The 17,892-nt window shown below is 42.2% G+C and overlaps 1 protein-coding gene and 2 long non-coding RNA genes across 4 annotated transcripts; 1 reads left to right on the top strand and 2 right to left on the bottom strand.

Moving 5' to 3' along the window:
- Positions 1–12,745: 12,745 nt before the first annotated feature.
- Positions 12,746–17,696, bottom strand: LOC124202788 (transforming growth factor-beta-induced protein ig-h3-like). 2 transcript variants are annotated; one of them, XM_046599211.1, is made up of 6 exons: positions 17,323–17,696; positions 15,835–15,933; positions 15,031–15,095; positions 14,816–14,922; positions 14,063–14,726; positions 12,746–13,950 (listed from the first exon to the last, which is right to left on the bottom strand). In XM_046599211.1, exons 1-5 carry the CDS (start codon positions 17,439–17,441, stop codon positions 14,517–14,519), a joined length of 600 nt encoding a protein of 199 aa, XP_046455167.1. In that variant the 5' UTR covers positions 17,442–17,696; the 3' UTR covers positions 12,746–13,950; positions 14,063–14,516. The 2 variants fall into 2 exon arrangements, with proteins under 2 accessions (XP_046455167.1, XP_046455166.1); XM_046599210.1 differs by having other exon boundaries at positions 12,746–14,227; positions 14,311–14,726.
- Positions 15,292–15,828, bottom strand: LOC124202794. Its single transcript, XR_006878338.1, has 2 exons — positions 15,652–15,828; positions 15,292–15,572 (listed from the first exon to the last, which is right to left on the bottom strand). It is a non-coding gene; the product is annotated as an uncharacterized LOC124202794 (long non-coding RNA).
- Positions 15,852–17,567, top strand: LOC124202795. The gene is made up of 2 exons (XR_006878339.1): positions 15,852–16,769; positions 17,012–17,567. It is a non-coding gene; the product is annotated as an uncharacterized LOC124202795 (long non-coding RNA).
- Positions 17,697–17,892: the final 196 nt, after the last annotated feature.

Below are 17,892 nucleotides of genomic sequence, written 5' to 3'. Positions count from 1 at the left end.
CAATAAATATTCTTGAACTTAAACAATAGAATGATTTTTTTCAACCAAAGCCAAAGGTGATCCCCGATAAAGGAATCATCAACTGCAAACATTTTTTATTCGATAAATAAATTAGAGCACTTACTTCTCTTTCTCATTAAATTAATTTTATTGATTATTGAGCTTTTAGTATGTTGGAAGCATGCTGTTTTTACGGCTTTAAGATTTTAAATAAATCACTCTTCTTAATAAGGAAGTTCTTGACGGACGACCCGCCTCATATCTATGTACCTTCTTTTAGCTATCTTTAACCGGCATAGAATTGCGCCGTATTTTCGTTTGAGCCTCCGCTGAATTGCTCTATCGAGGTTTATTTCAATTGCGGGAATATGAAGCTGCTCTTTTTCATCCTCAATTTCTGGGACTTCTGGGAGCTCTCCATTGTAATCAATGTTCTAAGTGAAATAAAGTGTGCACGTAAAGACACCAATACGACATGAGCTTAATAATACCTGGTCGAGTTCAGTGAAGTATAAATGATTTTGTTGCGCCCTTTTCTGCAACCGTCTAAAAAACTTGTAGTAAACAGTCTTGTCGGTGATAAATTCCCACGTGCTGTTCGAAGTCCATGCCCGAATCCAGCTACCAACAAATTCATCGATAAATGTTTGAATAACGGGAAGGGATATGAAATGTAGGCAAAGGATATCCTCCTCATTGTCAGGATCCAATAACTGTCTTCGTTCCAGTCTCCGAAATATAAAATTTATTTTTTTAAAGCTTATAGCTACTGATGTATTGTTTATCAGACTGAATTAACATGATTAATGATTGGAATACATGTATCACACCATTGTAGAAATCAACCCATAAGCGCTCAATTCTTGTATTATGAACTGAACGTCCTGTTAATATGCTGCCCCGGTTCATCCACGGTGTGTAAGCATGAATTGGGCAACTTTCACGTTTTCCCCACCATGAAGATTCATCAATACCATAACTCCATTCCAGAATGTAGTCATGTAGCGTATGCGAGCGAAAACTAGGGAAAACCAAATCAGTTTTGGGTGTTATGTAAGATTTAATTTGGTGTGGGTGTGTCTCATAAACATTAATTTTTCAAAGTATGAGAGACATAACATTCATATTTTATAGGGATAACTAGTAACGTTAGCACTCCAGGGCCAGTCATCAGTTGGCCTAGTGTAAATGAGGCTCGTTATGTAAATTCCCTTGCCCTTGCTGTTTCCCTTGCCCGTTGATCCCTTGCCCGCAAGCGATATCCTTTGTTGTAGCTTTTAGGAAACCTTTTGGTTAAACTGTCGAGCAAGGTCAGTCTTAGCCCTGGCGATGGTGACCCTTTTGCAGGTAGTAGCCCGTCAGCCAATCACAGCGTGCGCTCACACGGACTGACAAATGAACAGACAGATACACACACAAAATCTCCCCATTTTCGGACTTTGCGCTTTATTGACAAGGAATAATAAAAGTGAGAAAGAAAAAGTAAATTTTTCGCAAAATCTTTGTGTTCATTACCCTCCCTACCACCCCAATGTTAGATTTAAATTGGTGTGGGTGTATCTCGTAAACTTCCACTTTTTGAAGTATGAGAGACATAAATTTTAAAATTGATTTTTATTAAAATGAAAATGAGGTAGGGAAAGTAAATTTTTCGTCAATCATTGTGTTCATTTCCCATCAAAGCTATGTTTTTTTTTATTGTTTAAGCGTGTCGACCTTATAAAAAGGCTGGTATGTCTCAAGTTCACGAGACTCTTGGTTGACGCCATGACGGGCGTGGAGGTTAACGTATTTTGTCCGGTTTGTTTAGATGCTTTCCAGGCGGAACTCATACTAAAATTTCTAAATTACGGGCACCGCGTGTGTCTCACATGCGCTACGGTACTATTATATAACAATTATTATTTCAAATGTGTCTTATGATTTTTTATATTTCTAAGGGATGCACAATCGACTCCTGAGGGCGTTAACATGCCCGTTATGCCGCCCTGAAACCGAGATCGAAGAACCAGGCAGTCTCCTTTCAATGTAGAATTTGTTCGCCTGTTGGCAGAGGCTCTAGTGAAACGCACAGAAAAAAACTGAAATTCTTAATCTGAAGTTTCAAATAGCTGATTTACTAAAAAGTGTTACGCTCTGCATGGAAACAAATTTTGTCGTTCCATCTTCGGAATCTTCAAGAGCTGGGGCTTCCTTCTTTGACTTTTACGATGCTGTAGGAAGGCAATCGGGTTCGACTGCAAGGTAATCGGGTTCGACTTTTAGGAATTATGACTACGACCAATCAATCAAATCCACCAGCCGGTGCATCAGTGGCTTCTCAAACGAAAAAGAATCAAAGAGGCATGAGTAGTGAAAGAAAACTAATGGTAAACCAAAGTAAAGTTAAATGTTTTTTTAGGCTATCGATCTACATCGTCAGAGTATTCTTCCGACACGGATTAAAAATAAAAAAAAAAAAAACAAGTGAAAGGACTTATTTTCAAGTTGAAAAAAAAATGAAATCCTGATAGGCGGGCCCATATTCATCTTAAGTCAGCAAAGAATTTGTGTTTCAAGTTCAGCTATGCAAAAAATGCAGCCACATAAAGGTAAAGTGTCTTCATTAATTTTAAAAACATTTAATCTTAACGTTCTTATTTGCTTTCAGAGGGCCATGAGGTAACCATTAAAGACTTATTTCTTTTTTCCACGAAAGATGTATTGAAAATGCCAAATTCCACAGAGAAAACTAGGATGAAGGAAATGTGGTCTAGGGTATAGGTTTGAATTTCAATTTCCACTCAACGCTTCCAGTGCGGATGTAAGACAGATCCTAAAGTTGGAGTTCCCTCGACTCAGCGAGGCACCTGTCTTTTACGTCTGTGCGAAAGGGACTAGGAATTAAAATCATCTCACCATAAAAAACTACTCGGTACCCAGTGGCCAGGAAATTAGGGTAATTTGGTTTATGTTTATCGATATTCTTCTTTTTACATTTTAATAATTTTTCATAACTTTATAACGTTTAAACGCAGCGAATGTCAGGCAAACTCATCTGCTCTGGTCCCAATTGGGGAAAATATTACACGTGAACAGCAGCCACCAGAGCATGAGAAAATAATTCTCTGCAAAACCTGCAATTAACGAGTTTCTTTCCGGCGCTACACATCACGAAAATTGATAACTTTTCTTGTAATCAATTAAAATCGAATAAAAACATTATTTCTATGTTTATTGTAGTAAGAATGATAACAATCGGGGAGAATAATTAAAGAGACGAACTTACTAATCAAATACTATTCCTTTTTTTATCATTCTGGATAACATCCAATCATGCTCCGGAGTACTGGGGTAAATATCGTGACTACTGCCACCACGCGTAGCGTTATTGAACTATGCAATAAGCGTTTTTAGGTTTGCTGCCACTATCTGTCATCTGGTTTCACTTACGTTTATTTTTTTGTATTTGTTATGCTGTCATCACTCTTATTCTCACTTTACTCGAAAATAGATTACCTTCGCCAAATTTAAAGCTTAAAAAACCTGTTACGTGCGAGTCTCTTTTTAACAAGCGATCTCCTACTTAACCACACCAAAATACCCTTTTTTTTCCAGGGGTCGTTTTCGGATTGTAACCCGGAAAAGGACTCAAAACATCTGGTCTAGGTCTATTCTACTCAGAATCGCTAGGCAATTCTAACGAAATAAACGCCAAATTTTTATCTTGTATCGTTCCCGAGATAATCGGGATTGAAAATCATGAAATATCAAGAAACCCAAAGTCTCCCTCCGACTACATTGCTTTCAGCCGTATATTCGGCTTCTAAAAAAAACGAATTGTTAAAAAATGTAGCCCTTTTATCCCTCTTTCAGAATCCAAAATGATTTTTAATAATTATTTAAGATGTCCGATATATCATGATTTTTGTGATACCCCCATTTTGACACATTTTTCAGGCATTTTATTTGGCAATGCCTTGTACAATGTTAAAGTTCTATGATTGATGTCAGAGTGCACGAAGTGCAAATTTGCAAGTTTTGTCATATGTTTCATATATTATTGATACGAGTAAATTATAACCATTGCTTTTGCAATATTCACTCAGTCCTAGTTTTGTGCAATGTGCAAGTTATATGATTGATTTCCTAGTGCCAGAAGTAAAATTCGTTGTGTTTATTCTCAGCACAGCACTAGTAAGTTTATCAGCCGTATGTTTAAGATGTTTTGTGTATGAGTAAATTCTAATCATTTTTTATAGATAATCTTAACCGTAGTCTTGCGCAAAGCTTTTATAAAAAAAATTAACAGCACTTAGATATGCCTCATGGATAATTACGGCATATCTTTTTCTTTCAGAGGAGATTTTTTTGGTAGGCTACCGAGAATCATCTGCTGGAGGACGTCCATCAACGGAGGATATGGAGGTTGATCGAGTGCTGTAGGCTTCACTGGCGCTGATTTTCCTTCGGGAGCTCCTTTTTTCCATCAACAACCACCCATTCACGTCCAGCTTCAGATTTTCTATACCCTCTTAACTGTTATTAGTGTTTTGGTTTGTCCTTCCCACATTTCAATACAAACAATAAACCAATTTGCATAGTTTCGTGAATTTTAATGGAATCTGGGGGGGGGCAAGTAGGAATAAGATCAAATTTGGAACGGGATATGGATAAAAAACAGCGATCCAGATAACGTTTTGGTGACTTCCCAAGGTTGTCTCAATTCCGACATCGTACGGAGTGACATTGGGATAGAAAACGCCCGTCCAATCGCCGTCGGCTTGGGACGTTCAACTCGGACGAATTGAATCGGTTTCTTCCATCCTATGGATATAGATGTGTCACCAGGGTAGTAGTTTTTGTAGGTGACTTTTAAAAATGCAATCGGTCTTCGGATTTTGGTTCCAAACTGTACTTAGCCGAAAAAACACTAGAGGGTAAAATCTCATACTTTGTGATTATCCCTTTCATGCAATCTGTGCAATCCTTCAAGACGGAATCCCGAGTCTTGACTAGATACTACAATGTAATAAATGATGTCATCATAAACTTCATCACTGTTCCATGGATCCTCCATCACACTTACTTACACACTTACTCCTCCATAACGGACCGACAGTTCTTACAGTAGTTTCTCTTTAATGATCCTCCAATTTGGACAACTTCCTTCCCGCAAGACTTAATTTTTATAAGAAGGCATTTTTTGTAGGAGACTACCGCACACAAAGATTTTTGGCGTTGTCGACGTTACCACATACGAACTGCATCTTTTTGAAATTGTACATTGACAGAATACTAAAAATGTGCAGCCAATAATGTACCCTCGGTGTTTCGTCTATGCCACGGACTATTCCGAAAAATGTGTATTAAAAAATAAAAATAAGCATAAGTATGAGAAGAATTCTTAATAATTTAAATTTTTCCTCGAGAGAATCTTGATTTAGCTCTCTTGTAAGGACAGAGGTGTATCCTACGCTGGACATTTTATCCGCCAAATCACACTTAGAACTGTAACAAGCCATACTGCATGGTTGCCCAGGAATCAAACATATTTAGAGTCTTTCCTTAAATCTGATTAAAGTCATCCATTTTACATACGGAACAGGTTTTCGGCGTTGCCGGAGAATGGCATTTTTTCGCAACCAGCCATAGGAAAAGCCCTTTCGATGGCATCGGCGTTTCTGTAAAGAGACTTGCACGAAGAGAAAATCCTCCCAAGGCGTCAAAAATATTCAAACCCCTTAATATCTCTTTGAGTGGTTCTGTGAAAAAGTTGAAAATATCAAATCGTTTTTCGTATCCTCTAGCGAAATTCATGAAAATGGAGTTCAGCTAGAAAATAGATTCAAGTCATACACTCTTTCGTCCATTTAAATTCATATTCTTTAGAAGCCCGTGATGTATATATTTCGATGTCTCACAAATTGTTTTTTTTTAATAATCCACCACAACTTGAACTTATTGATTTTTTTACGTCGTTATCGGTTCTTATATCCTTTGTTTGTACAACGGATTCTGGTATCTGGCTAAGGTGTTTGATCGAAATGAACATGAATTCGAATTTAATGTTCATTTTTTTCGCCATTGGGTGAACAAACACACCAAGGATTCAACATGAACTTCGACCGAGAACGGACTATTCTACAATCTCGATGTTCTTTAAAACGGATCCTCTAGCAGAGAAAAATGGAGCATAGACCAAATTTGCCAGCCCAACCCCTTTTCAACTCGTTTCTGGGTTTTCGCTTAAAGCTTCCGAGATCGGCCATAGATCCGTTCTCGGATTTTCAGAAAAACAACAACATTTTCCGCCATTTTAGGCTGCTAAGCTGTTGCAAGTGTTTTAGACGACCAGTCACGGAAAACAATTAAAAACTTATTTCCTACTGTTCACACAAATTTGAATATAAATTGTAATCTATTCCTACTTAAAATTGAATAGAAAAATGCCTAATAGTTTCCAAGCTGCAAAACAATTATTAAAGGATGCTGCAGCCTCTGCTGCATTACCTGAAGAGAAATCTGTGACATGGGATTTGGGGAAACGATGGGATTGCATGAATGCAATTGAGAAACTTCAACAAAAACTGAGTAAGATGGCAGTTCATTCAGTTCTTATAATGGTTGCAGAAAATCCCTTAAAAAAACCTACCAGAAAAATTTGTACTACAGGAGACTTTGTTGAACTTTGCCACAACAGTCCAAAAGGAAAAGCATTTGCTTTCGAGTGCCTAAACTTTACTCCCAAATGTAAGTTATATATTTGTTGTCATTATATGGATAAGTATTCATTTTGATTTGTATCGCAGGGTCAAGTGATCCAAATTACCAAAATAGAAGTAAAAGATCGCATTCAACCATTATGACAAGTACTAGTTTAGCTGGTTCAAATCCTAGTTCCAACACAACATTGACAACGTCAAATGTGCAACTTTCAATGGAACCCCAAACAACTGGTTCTGGTTCAAGTCCTAGTTCCAGTAGGACATTGACAATGTCAAATTTGCAATTTCCAATGGAACCCCAAACACCTGGAGCTGGTTCAAGTCCGGGATCCAACACAACATTGGCAACGTCAAATGTGTAACTTCAAATGCAATCCAAAACACCTGGAGCTGGTTCAAGTCCCAGTTGCAGTACGACATTGACAATGTCAAATTTGCAACTCCAAATGGAAACCAACACAGCCGTTTGTGAACCAAGTCAAAGATGTGGAGATGGGCTGCCAAACATCAAGGACGTGTTCAGAACGCTGTCAGTGATCACCGAAATTCACATATGGCTTCAGACCTACTTATACGCCCCCCGCTTGGTATCGCCGGTTACCATTCGCGCCCAAATCACAGCCTCCGCTTTAACGATTACACTTGTCAGAAACACGCCAAGCACTAGCTCATCAATGGGCCCAGAGAACCAACTAGAATCCCGTAGCCCACCTCGCAATAATCCTTGTGGTAATGAATCCCAACTCCCTCCTGTGATCGTGAAAATAACGGATGACAAACCAAGCTTCAAGAACATGCATATAGCAGAACGGAAAAGAATCCAAGCCGAGATCATAGAAATCGCAAAAGACTCTTCGATCTTAATGGGAGTTGACCTGGCCATCCACGCTCACGACAAGGACCAACAAGCCATCTTCCTTGAATTGAAATCTTTACAAGTTAGACCAGTGCTTTACTACTCTCTCCCCAATAGCTCATTCACCTACAGAACCGGAGTAATCTTCGTGGTCCCTATAAAAGATTCGACAGAAGAACCAAGAGGCCCTAGTAGACCAGAAGGTGACCCACGTAAAACGCCTAAACATGAGAGGAAGACCGGACGTGATAGGAGAGACAATAATCCTTACGTTTTCTTCCCCCCTACCGGACAGAGTAAAGATGGCGTCGATGAGCTATCAGGTAAACATTTCAGTGCCCAACCCATACAGGTGCTACAAGTGCTGGCGGTTAGGACACACCTCCCAATTTTGCGGATCCAACAACAACCACTGCAAGAAGTGTGGAAGGCCGCATCCTGACAACGTAGAATGCACCACGAGATGCGTCAATTGCGGCAGCCACACCCATGAATCTGACTTCAACAAATGTCCAACCTTCCTGGAAATGAAGAAGATACTAAAGATGGCCTATTTGGAAGGGATCACCGTGGGAGAAGCCCGCACATGAGTCACCAACCGCTACAACGCATCATCAAGACGCTTGGTCCTGCTTGTTCGCCCGGACCCCCAGCCATCGCAGGAGCTCAACCTGCTGAAGCTAAAGTTGCAAGCGGTGCAGTCTGAGCTAAAGATATTAAGGGAATCGACCATACCCGAGATCAACGAGAAGATAGGGAACCTAACCAAGGACCTGGCCAAAACGAATGACAGGTTCGACCGCTTCGACAAAAGGTTCGATAACGTGATCATGAAGCAAGAGGAAAATGCCGGTTCCCTAGCCACAAGATATGAAAAACTAGACGGGTTTATGAGTGCAATGATGACCACCTTCGGCCTAAAGTCTAACCCCTCAATCACGCTCAACAACCCCTACTGAATACGAAGCTCCCATCTAACCCAAACTGATCGGTAAACACGGCACATTCAGCCCTTCTAAGGCAAGAAGATGTCATGCTAAACTCTCCGATCCCCCCCATCAACATCATCTTACTTCAGACTCTCCGATCAGAAAGACATGGAACACTCCGCCAATAACTACGTATGATTAATCCGACTACTGAAAATTTCAAGTGCCTACAGTGGAATGTAAGAGGCCTCACTAAATCATAATTAGTAGAATTTAGCCATTATCTATCCTTGGTTAACCCATAAGTAGCCCTAATTAGAGAAACACACTGGAACAGCGGTTTCGCCCCTAAGTTCAAGTCCCACCACATCCTCAGGAAGGCCCACCCCAATAGACTTGGTGGAGGAGTAACTATATTAATTAGTAAATCTTTACAGTTCTCTTCGATTACCTACAACCCACCTGACACCATTGAAGCAATTGGTGCCTGCATTCTCTTCAGGAACAACCAACACATTGATTTCGCCTCTATCTACATACCCAGAGCCAACTGCGAGACCCAAGAGATTGAGGCCATGCTAGACAGAAGCAACCCATACTTTCTTGGTGGTGACTTCAACGGACACCACCCACTATGATAATCTAACGCCACTGTGAACAAGGCCAGCAAATCCGTCTACGAAGCCCTGATCAACGACTCTGAACGCCAGTGTAGTGCACTACGCAAGCCGTCCCATAGCCTGGGCTATTAATGAGGAGAAGTGGCCTGCCTGGAACAAACGATTAGAAGAACTTCTCAAATCCCAGAACTTCATCGAAATCACAGTTCCTTCTACGGCGACAACGGTGTTCACCGACGGCCTCGAGGCCAGCAATGAACAATCATTTAGGAGAACCAGCCCAAGCTGCAGAGTATCACATAAAGGCCCAGCCCGCCCGTGGTGGTACGAAGAATGTATGACAGCGGTAAAGGAAGCAAGCCGAGCCTTAAGGGAATGGAGGGACTCCCCAAAATCTACAACAAAACGGAGAGAATGAATAAAAGCCGAAACCAGGGAAAGAAGAACCATCATCACGTCCAAAAAGAATGCATGGCCAGCCTTCATTGCTAACCTGGGCCCAAACGACCAACCAAAAATGTGGGCCTTTGTCAGGAACATGGTTGGGAACGGATCCGACGCCTCTGCCACCGGCCAGGTCCTCTCTGCTGACAATAGGCACTTTGAGGTAGCAATAAGAAACAAAATCCGATCGCGAAATGCTGATCCCCTGAACGACGCCTTCACGCCGGAAGAACTCGACAAATCCATGACGAAATCAAAAAGTAATGCGACAGGGCCCGACCTGATCCAGAACAAGATGACAAGGAATCTGTCTAAACCCAACAAAACATCCCTTCTACACCTTTTCAACACGCTTTTGACTAACACCTACGTCCCGGCACAGTGAAAATCTGCAGTGGTTATCCCCCTACTAAAAAAAAGGCAAGCCAGTGGACGACCCCAACTCCTACCGACCAGTTTCACTCACCTTCTGCCTAGAAAAAACCTTTGAAAGACTGATGTCTAATCGACTAGACTGGTTTCTTGAATCCAAATGAATCATTAATACAGCCCATGCAGGATTCCGGAGAGGATGCAGCACAATAAACCAGATCGCCTAAGTGGACGCCAACATTAAGTAGAGCTTCAACTAAAAACGCTCGACAGTGGCCACATTCCTCGACATAAACAAAGCCTATGACACGGTTTGGATCCAAGGCTTGCTTTTCAAGATGGCTAATAAAGGGATCGCTGGTGCGTTCCTATGATGGATTAAGGAGTTCCTAACCGGACGTGGTATGAGTGTCAGGATCAGAAGCATAACCTCCATTCCAGCCCCGGTAGAAAACGGAGTACCCCCAAGGCACGGTACTGAGCCCAAACATGTTCAACATCATGTAAATCGACTTCCCATCCTCCACCCCAGAGACGAAGATATTACTCTACGTCGACGATGTGCTTCTCTACTCGATGGTGAAGCGCCCATCGGACGCCGAAGTGACCCTACAGCCAGCCCTAGACAAAGTCCGAAGATGGGGAAGGAAATGGAAGTTCAGGTTCGCCCCGAATAAAAACGCGATGTCGGTGTTCACGAGAGCCTATAAACCCGGGAATGATCCTCTTCTTTATCTGAATGGCCATCGAATTCCCTCTCAACCCACATTTAAATTCCTGGGATTCTGGTTCGACTCCAAGCTGCTGTGGAAATCACACATCGATCACGTAACCAACCGTTGCCTCAACCTTAAAAACCTGTTCTCTATTCTGACTAGATCAAAGCTGACCAAACAACTCAAACACTCGTTCTCCTATACAAAATTCTCGCCAGAAGCCTGATGGACATTGGGGCTATAGCCTACGGCAGCGCCAGCAAAATGAACTTGGAAAGAGTGGACGTAGTGGGGCGCGCTATACTAAGGAACATACTGGGAGTGAAACGATCTACCCTAGTAGAAATGTTGTATGTGGAAACAGGGACGGAATCACTCAGCTGGAGAACCAAACTGCTCACCCGTAAATACCTGACAAACCTAATCTACAAACCTTATACCCCAATGCATAAGCCGTTCGTCCAGCTCGCTACTACAACCACCCAATGGAAACCTAGAAGCATCCCAGGCTTAATTAAGGAATTGGACTTCGTAAAATTTCTGGGCACCCCTTTTCTCACACCAACTCCAACTCCCATCCACCTACAAATATCCACCACCCAGCAGACCACCCGACTACAAAACCTCATAGTTCCCCCTCAACAAAGAACAAGCCATGGCATGCAGGCAACGGACAACAAACCTCTTCAACTCCCTCAGCAGCAGTGCACCGGTGACATCCATCAGGGCCTACACCGATGGATCCAAATCATCATCCCCCGAGATCACGACATGCGCTATCTTTGTCCCCACCCTAAACAATGAACATGCCTGGACGCTAACGAAAGGCTCCAGCATTTTCATAGCGAAAGTCACAGCCATATAACATGCCCTTAAACTAATTTACGACATGGACTACTGCCCACCAGAAACCATCATATACAGTGACTCCAGTTCAGCCATCACTGCCATCTCATCGAATTCCCTATCGGAAAATCAAGCGGTTACAGCCACCCGGGAAATAATTGCCAGCCTCAAATCAAATGGCAAACGAACAAGACTGACATGGATCCCTAGTCACACTGGTATAGAAGGGAATGAAAGGGTGGACAGACTGGCAGCTATGGAATGCAACACCCAGGACGGAGAGAGAGTCAACAACAGCCTTTCCCCCAAAGAAATGGTCTCAATAGTAAGGGCCAACTGGGCCACCAACCTCCTCCGTAACCAGCAGACTTGAAAAAAAAGTTGCATACAGATGAGATCAAGGTTAGGCACCATCATATGGCACCAACACGCAAACAGTAAAGTAGCAATATGCCTTGATCAGACTCCGCTCAGGGCACAACCGACTCAATGCGTTCAGCCACAGGATAGACCCGGAAGCCGACCCAAGCTGCCGTTTGGGATGCGCAGCCATCGAAAACACCCGCCACATACTAGAATCCTGCCCAAGAAATGAAGAATTCCGCCTTAAAATCCGCCAGTTCTTTTCGGACAGGAACCTTGAACTCAACGCTAATACCATGCTCGGCCTCAACCCAGCAATCGACACGGATTCCCAGTTCAAAATCCGGAACCTAACGGCCCAGTTCCTAACGCAATCCGCCTTGATTAACATTATCTAACAAGCCATAGGTAACCGACGATGGGAGGGATTTCAAAAGCGTTTACGAACGCCACAGGATCATAATGGGGACCAGTCACTTTTCGTCCTTCTACGACGAGAACTGAGAAATTGTCGCTCACCTGTCTTTTTTTATGAAAATTTGGCGCGATGCGTGCAGTAAGGGATGAGAGGTAGGGAATTTCATGGTGGCCGCGAACCCGAACCCTTCCTATATTCTTTAGCGGATTCGGCTGTTAGCGCCGCCTCTAGGGAGGTGTAGCCCCTACCACAGACTAAGAATTTAAAGACTGAGGGGTCATTCCATGCGAAATCTGCCGATCGATGGCACCGTCAAAATTGGGATTCCGTTCATTTGGGGGGGGGGCTGGGTGAAGATGGGCAAAAAAAAAATGATCCTGAAACTTTCAGAATTATCGCTTTAATAGTTTAGGAGATATTGAAATTTTAATTTATTTTTTTGTTATTTTGCCGTGAACTGAAAAAAAAAATACATTTTTCAGTTTTTCTTTAATTGCGCCTTTATTTGTTATAAGAATTTTATGAGACCTTAACCAATCGACGTAAAATTAAATTTTACGTTAATATATCACATTTTATTTCATTTTTAAGAAATATTTGTATCGGAATTTGAAAATAGAAATCTAAAATGGTTACACTTTAAAAAATCATATTAAATCAGTCGGAAAATTTGACGAACGACGAATAATTTACCGAGAAACAAGAGATATGTTTACATAACATTTCAAAAAATTGGGAGGGTGTTTTTTGATAATCGTGAGATATATTGAAGTTTATAATCATAAATTCTTGTGTTTTGTGCGTGTTTTTCATCCCCCCGAGCTATTTCGTTCTCTTTTGGTCGGCCATTTTAGAAGGGGGAGCCCCCTTGGGGAATTTCAAAATGGAAAATCCTCCCCCTTCCTTTTTGGAAGAGGGAGCCCCCTTAAAAAATCATATATATATTACCACGGGGTTCGAACCCTGGTCCTTGGTTTCCAGGTGCACCTCTGCACCTATTCCTAAATGACGCCTTAACCCATACACACTCTCGTCCCCTTTTATTAATGTAAAAAGAAAATGTTTTAAATAATTTTAAATTTCAGTGGATCATCATCGGTCTGAAATCTTGTGTATCGATGATGAATCGTTGCTGGTTAACTTTTTTTTTACAGACGTCGTGAAAAATAAAAGCGACGAATTAAAAAAGATGAGCACAAAAAGCCCAAACTGTTTTGGAAATAGTCGATGACATTGAACTGGATCTGTTACTGGCAATTTGTGCAGATTAAGAGAAACTTTTCTTTAATTTGTCTTTATTTCTATGTTTTCCCCCTACTTTAACCGAATTTGAATGACTTTCAGTTGTCCCTTTCGATTTGTTTGCCACTTTACTTTATTCCGTTGTTGAAATTTTTCGCGGTTCTCTATTCAAGCAAATTAAGATTTAAAGTTCCATCACCATTCAAAGAATCGAAAGAATCGATAAGTTGACATTCGCAAATTCAACTGGCGCCTGGTAAAAACAATCTGAACCTCAATTGAAATGACTGGCAACGCGAGTACTTCCGGTGAGTCTTCTGGATGAGGAAAATCAAAAACATTCCAACAAAGGAAGGGAAAAATCAAAAAGTAGATCCCACTCACCAGCATAATAATAAGCTGCTGCCTCTGTATCGAACGCGACGTGATTGGCTAATCTAATACACGGATGGAATTAGATAATGCAGATCAAACGTACAGCGCCATCTTTTAGAGTTTTTCTGAGCTGAAAGCTAAATACCCCAACCGAATAAAAGAAAAAAAACTGACCGTTTTCAATAAAGAGCGATTCTTCATGGCATTTTCAGCCGCCGCCGTTCCTAATTCCTCGAAAGCGGCATCGGTGGGCACGAAGAATGTGGCCGATATGCCACCGGAAGCGAAATCAAGAGCGTCGCTGCCCGTTCCACCAATTCCATCGCTTGGAGGAACGTCCTGCATTGAGTTTGAGAAGAGAAGATTCAGAAAGGATGGTTTGGCTTTCGGCATTTAAGATGAATTTTCGAAGGTAGGTGAACTTAAAATTTCCTTCGCGTCGCAGTAAATCGCCGGCCGAAATGTTGGCCGGAATCATGACGCGGTTGATGATATGAATGACGCCGTTCTGGCCTTCCATGTCGGCCTTCTCGATGACAGCGCATTCCACTCCGATGGCTTTGCGGTAGACGCTCAAACGGAGAGGATTCTCTCGTCGAGGGACATGACGATCTGAAAAATTGGGAATTCAATATTTGTTGATACGCAAGCGATTGCCGTTGTAGAGCGTCGGTATGGTCTGATCGGCCTGGAAGGTATCGGACGTCACTTTGCGATCGGAGACGTGGTAACGAAGGATCGGATTTTCGATGTTGCCGCGGAAGGAGTCGACACGGGCGCGCAATTCACGCGGTATGTTGGCGAAGGCTTCGTTGGTCGGAGCGAACAACGTAAATGCCTGGCGGTCAATGTTAAAGAGAGATAATCGACTGCTGATGCACACGAAATGCAAATTGAAAAATAATAATAAAAAAAAGGGGTACATACTCCTTCGCGGGCCCATTCTTTCTGCAGACCGGATTCTTCGACGTATTGAACGAAATCCGTGGCTCCCAGCTCGCGTGCCGTTTCCAAAATGTTCTTCAGTGGCTTCACTGTCGAATGAGATTGACGTTATTTTTGTTTCTTTCCCGTTTTTTCTTTTTTTTTGCGAAATTTTTCTTGAAAATACGTAAATCAATTTCTTTCACATTCTCACATACCTCCTGCGCATCCTTCTTGACCCGGTACGCGATGGAAGCCTTCACAGCACTCGAAACGAAGTACCCTGTCAAAGTAATTTCGATCGACATTTAGAAACTATAAGTAAGGCATCAATTTCTTCATTTTGCATTTGAAACGCCAAACCTAAATGAACACAGACACACTGTTGTACAGACACTCAGACATAATAATTAAAAAAACGGAATATTAAAATATTAAACCTAAAACGAAAATGAATAAATAAATATACTACACAAAAAAAGAAAAAAAAAGAAAACAAGCACAAAACAAAAATAGAGTGCGGGTTACAAAAATATCGGCCACCGAGAATCGACGACAACGGGAACATTGCGAGATGAGCGCGCTGGGAGCCGAGGTAATCAGATCTAAACACATAAACCACCACCATGATAACCCTAGTTGAACGAACGCCATCAAGCAACGGATGAGATTGCTGCGTTCATCGTCATTTTTTTCTCGGCCCCTAAGCGTTCGCGGTTGCCGGACAGAACGCGCATCGTGATGGTGTACACAAGCTGCACTATATTTAATGTTAAGGAAAAGTCACACGAACCCAAAACTTTCGACTAATAAAAAAAAAGAAGAAAACACATATACACCAAAAAAGCGAGAAAATGTTGACATAGATATACGACTATATACACAAGAAGAGTTGGATAATACGCGTGCGTGAAGACTGAAGAGCCAAATAAGCCAAGCCAAGTCAAGCCAAGACAGATGATGACGACGGGACGAAACGGAATGGGAGAATATGGGAATAGGGGGAGAGGAGATTGGCTTACGTTTTCTGGCCACAGATCTTGCGGGGCAGATAGTATTTACACTCTGTCCAGATTTTCCATTTGCTTCCAGGCACTTCTTCCACCACGCAGGCGTTGGGTCTGTAAAAATCAAATGAAACATTTTTTTGGGGTCACATCATCGGCATACAATAAACCAGTAAGTTCGAGATTGATCATCACCACCTTCTCATCCATCTCACTTACATAATCATCATCATCATATTTAAAATAAAAAAGACGCAAATTCTAAGGTTGTTCGCCTTTTTTTTTTCGAAGCAAGTTTTTGTGATTTATTTATTTAGCTTTGACTCTCCGACTCCGATGACGCGGCGTAAAAAGCAAAAAAATCCCCCCTAGTGATGCAGCACTATGTTGTTTTTTGCGACGCGGCAAGTCACACGGACGACGAACGCTAACGACTCGGGCAGATTTTTCTACGCTGTCTTAATGAATATTGTGCGCAGATACTGGGAAAGCATATCAACATCCAAGCATGGAAGAGCATTATAGTGTACAATTTACTTGACTATGAAAAGGAAAAAATCGTGACGTAAAAAAAAATGTAAAAATGTAAATTTGTGTGTGTCGTGCATGGCTGGATTCAAAGAGGGCAAGTCCTTTAATATGGTGATAAAACAACATGGATGAATAACCCATTTGATAGATCAGCGACGGAGATGGATGAACGCGGTGCTGTAGTGATGAAAACTTCCGTACATGGTAGCAAGTGCGCGCCTGTTTGTCAGTCGTATTCAAAATAAAATGTTGTTTATGCGATCGAGATCACCAAACCGTCTAGGATGGGAAATTATACACGACAAGGGAGGTCTACAAGCTGTATAGAAGCTACAACCACAATAAAAACACTGTACATGGCTATCGTGTCGACGGATGGCCTGATCACCTCGCCGCGCACGAACGCGATGGACCTCACGGTAGCGTTTCCCAGCAGTGCTCTTTACCATATAAGCTGAACGGAGAATATTAGATCACGTGACGAATCTTTTGCCTTTCCGGCTCGCTGCAGCTGACCCACAAAAACCCTATTCCCTATTCAGCGTTCAATGAATCACCGCGCCTTTCAATTTAAAAATTTTACCAAGGAAATTGACGCATTTAGATGAATTTTCTATACATTAGCATCAGCAAAACTCAAATGAAGTTGAAATTTCCATAGGCGAAGCTGCAGGACGTCAACCCGGCTGGTGTTATCGACAGGAATGACGATGAACACGAATGCAAACCCAAAAAGAGTTTCACATTGTGACCTTGGCTGGTGTATGGCGATAATTATTCAGAACGGCAGTGCATTGTCCCCCCCGAAAGAACCGTCATCCGAAAAGAATCTGACCAAATAAGGCTCGAGTCCGCAGTCATCAATTGCAAATCCTCCGAGGACTAGCCCGTTTCCTAGTTGGGACGCAGTCGCCTTACTTGACGCTCTCGCCGCATGCCAATAAAAGCCAAAACTAGACGATCTCTGCTTACCCTTGCTGGCGTGCGAATCGGATGTGCCACGAAGGCAACTTGGACTTGTTGGCAGCATCCACCGTGAACCAGGAAGCGCAGCAGAGCAGGACGACAATCAACAGGGAGATGGCTTTCATCGTTCAATTGTTTTTCGCTGTTATTTTCGTTCCAAGTTGTAGCTGATCCACTGTGAGTACTAACTTTTCACGTCACGACGAAGCGCGAAGCTCGGCTTATCTTCTTTCCAAAATAAACAAGTCGAACGAGACGCAAAAAAACAAACAAAACGGGCTGGTTCGTTTTCTCTTCAGATGCCGACGAGATCCAACAATGCTGATCATGCAGCAGCTGAACTGACGCCACAGCTTCGACTGGCGAGGTGCTCTTCTCTCACTATAGTTTGGGCTGTCCATCAGTGCATCGGTGGACGTGGGAGGTAGGGCCTGATACGATTGCGTGAGCGTGAGTGGACCATCGAGTTTCGTCCCGCCTTGTTTGTGCGGTCGCCTTTTCTTGCCCTTTGAGCACGCCGTTTCCGATTTAAAAGCTATAATCAGGACACCATTTGCCATGCAGGGCATTATCGCT

Source organism: Daphnia pulex, chromosome 9 (genome assembly GCF_021134715.1).
Source record: "Daphnia pulex isolate KAP4 chromosome 9, ASM2113471v1".
Lineage (NCBI taxonomy): Eukaryota > Metazoa > Arthropoda > Branchiopoda > Diplostraca > Daphniidae > Daphnia > Daphnia pulex.
Note: the sequence above shows the minus strand (reverse complement) of the source record. Positions and strands in the feature narration are given on the sequence as shown.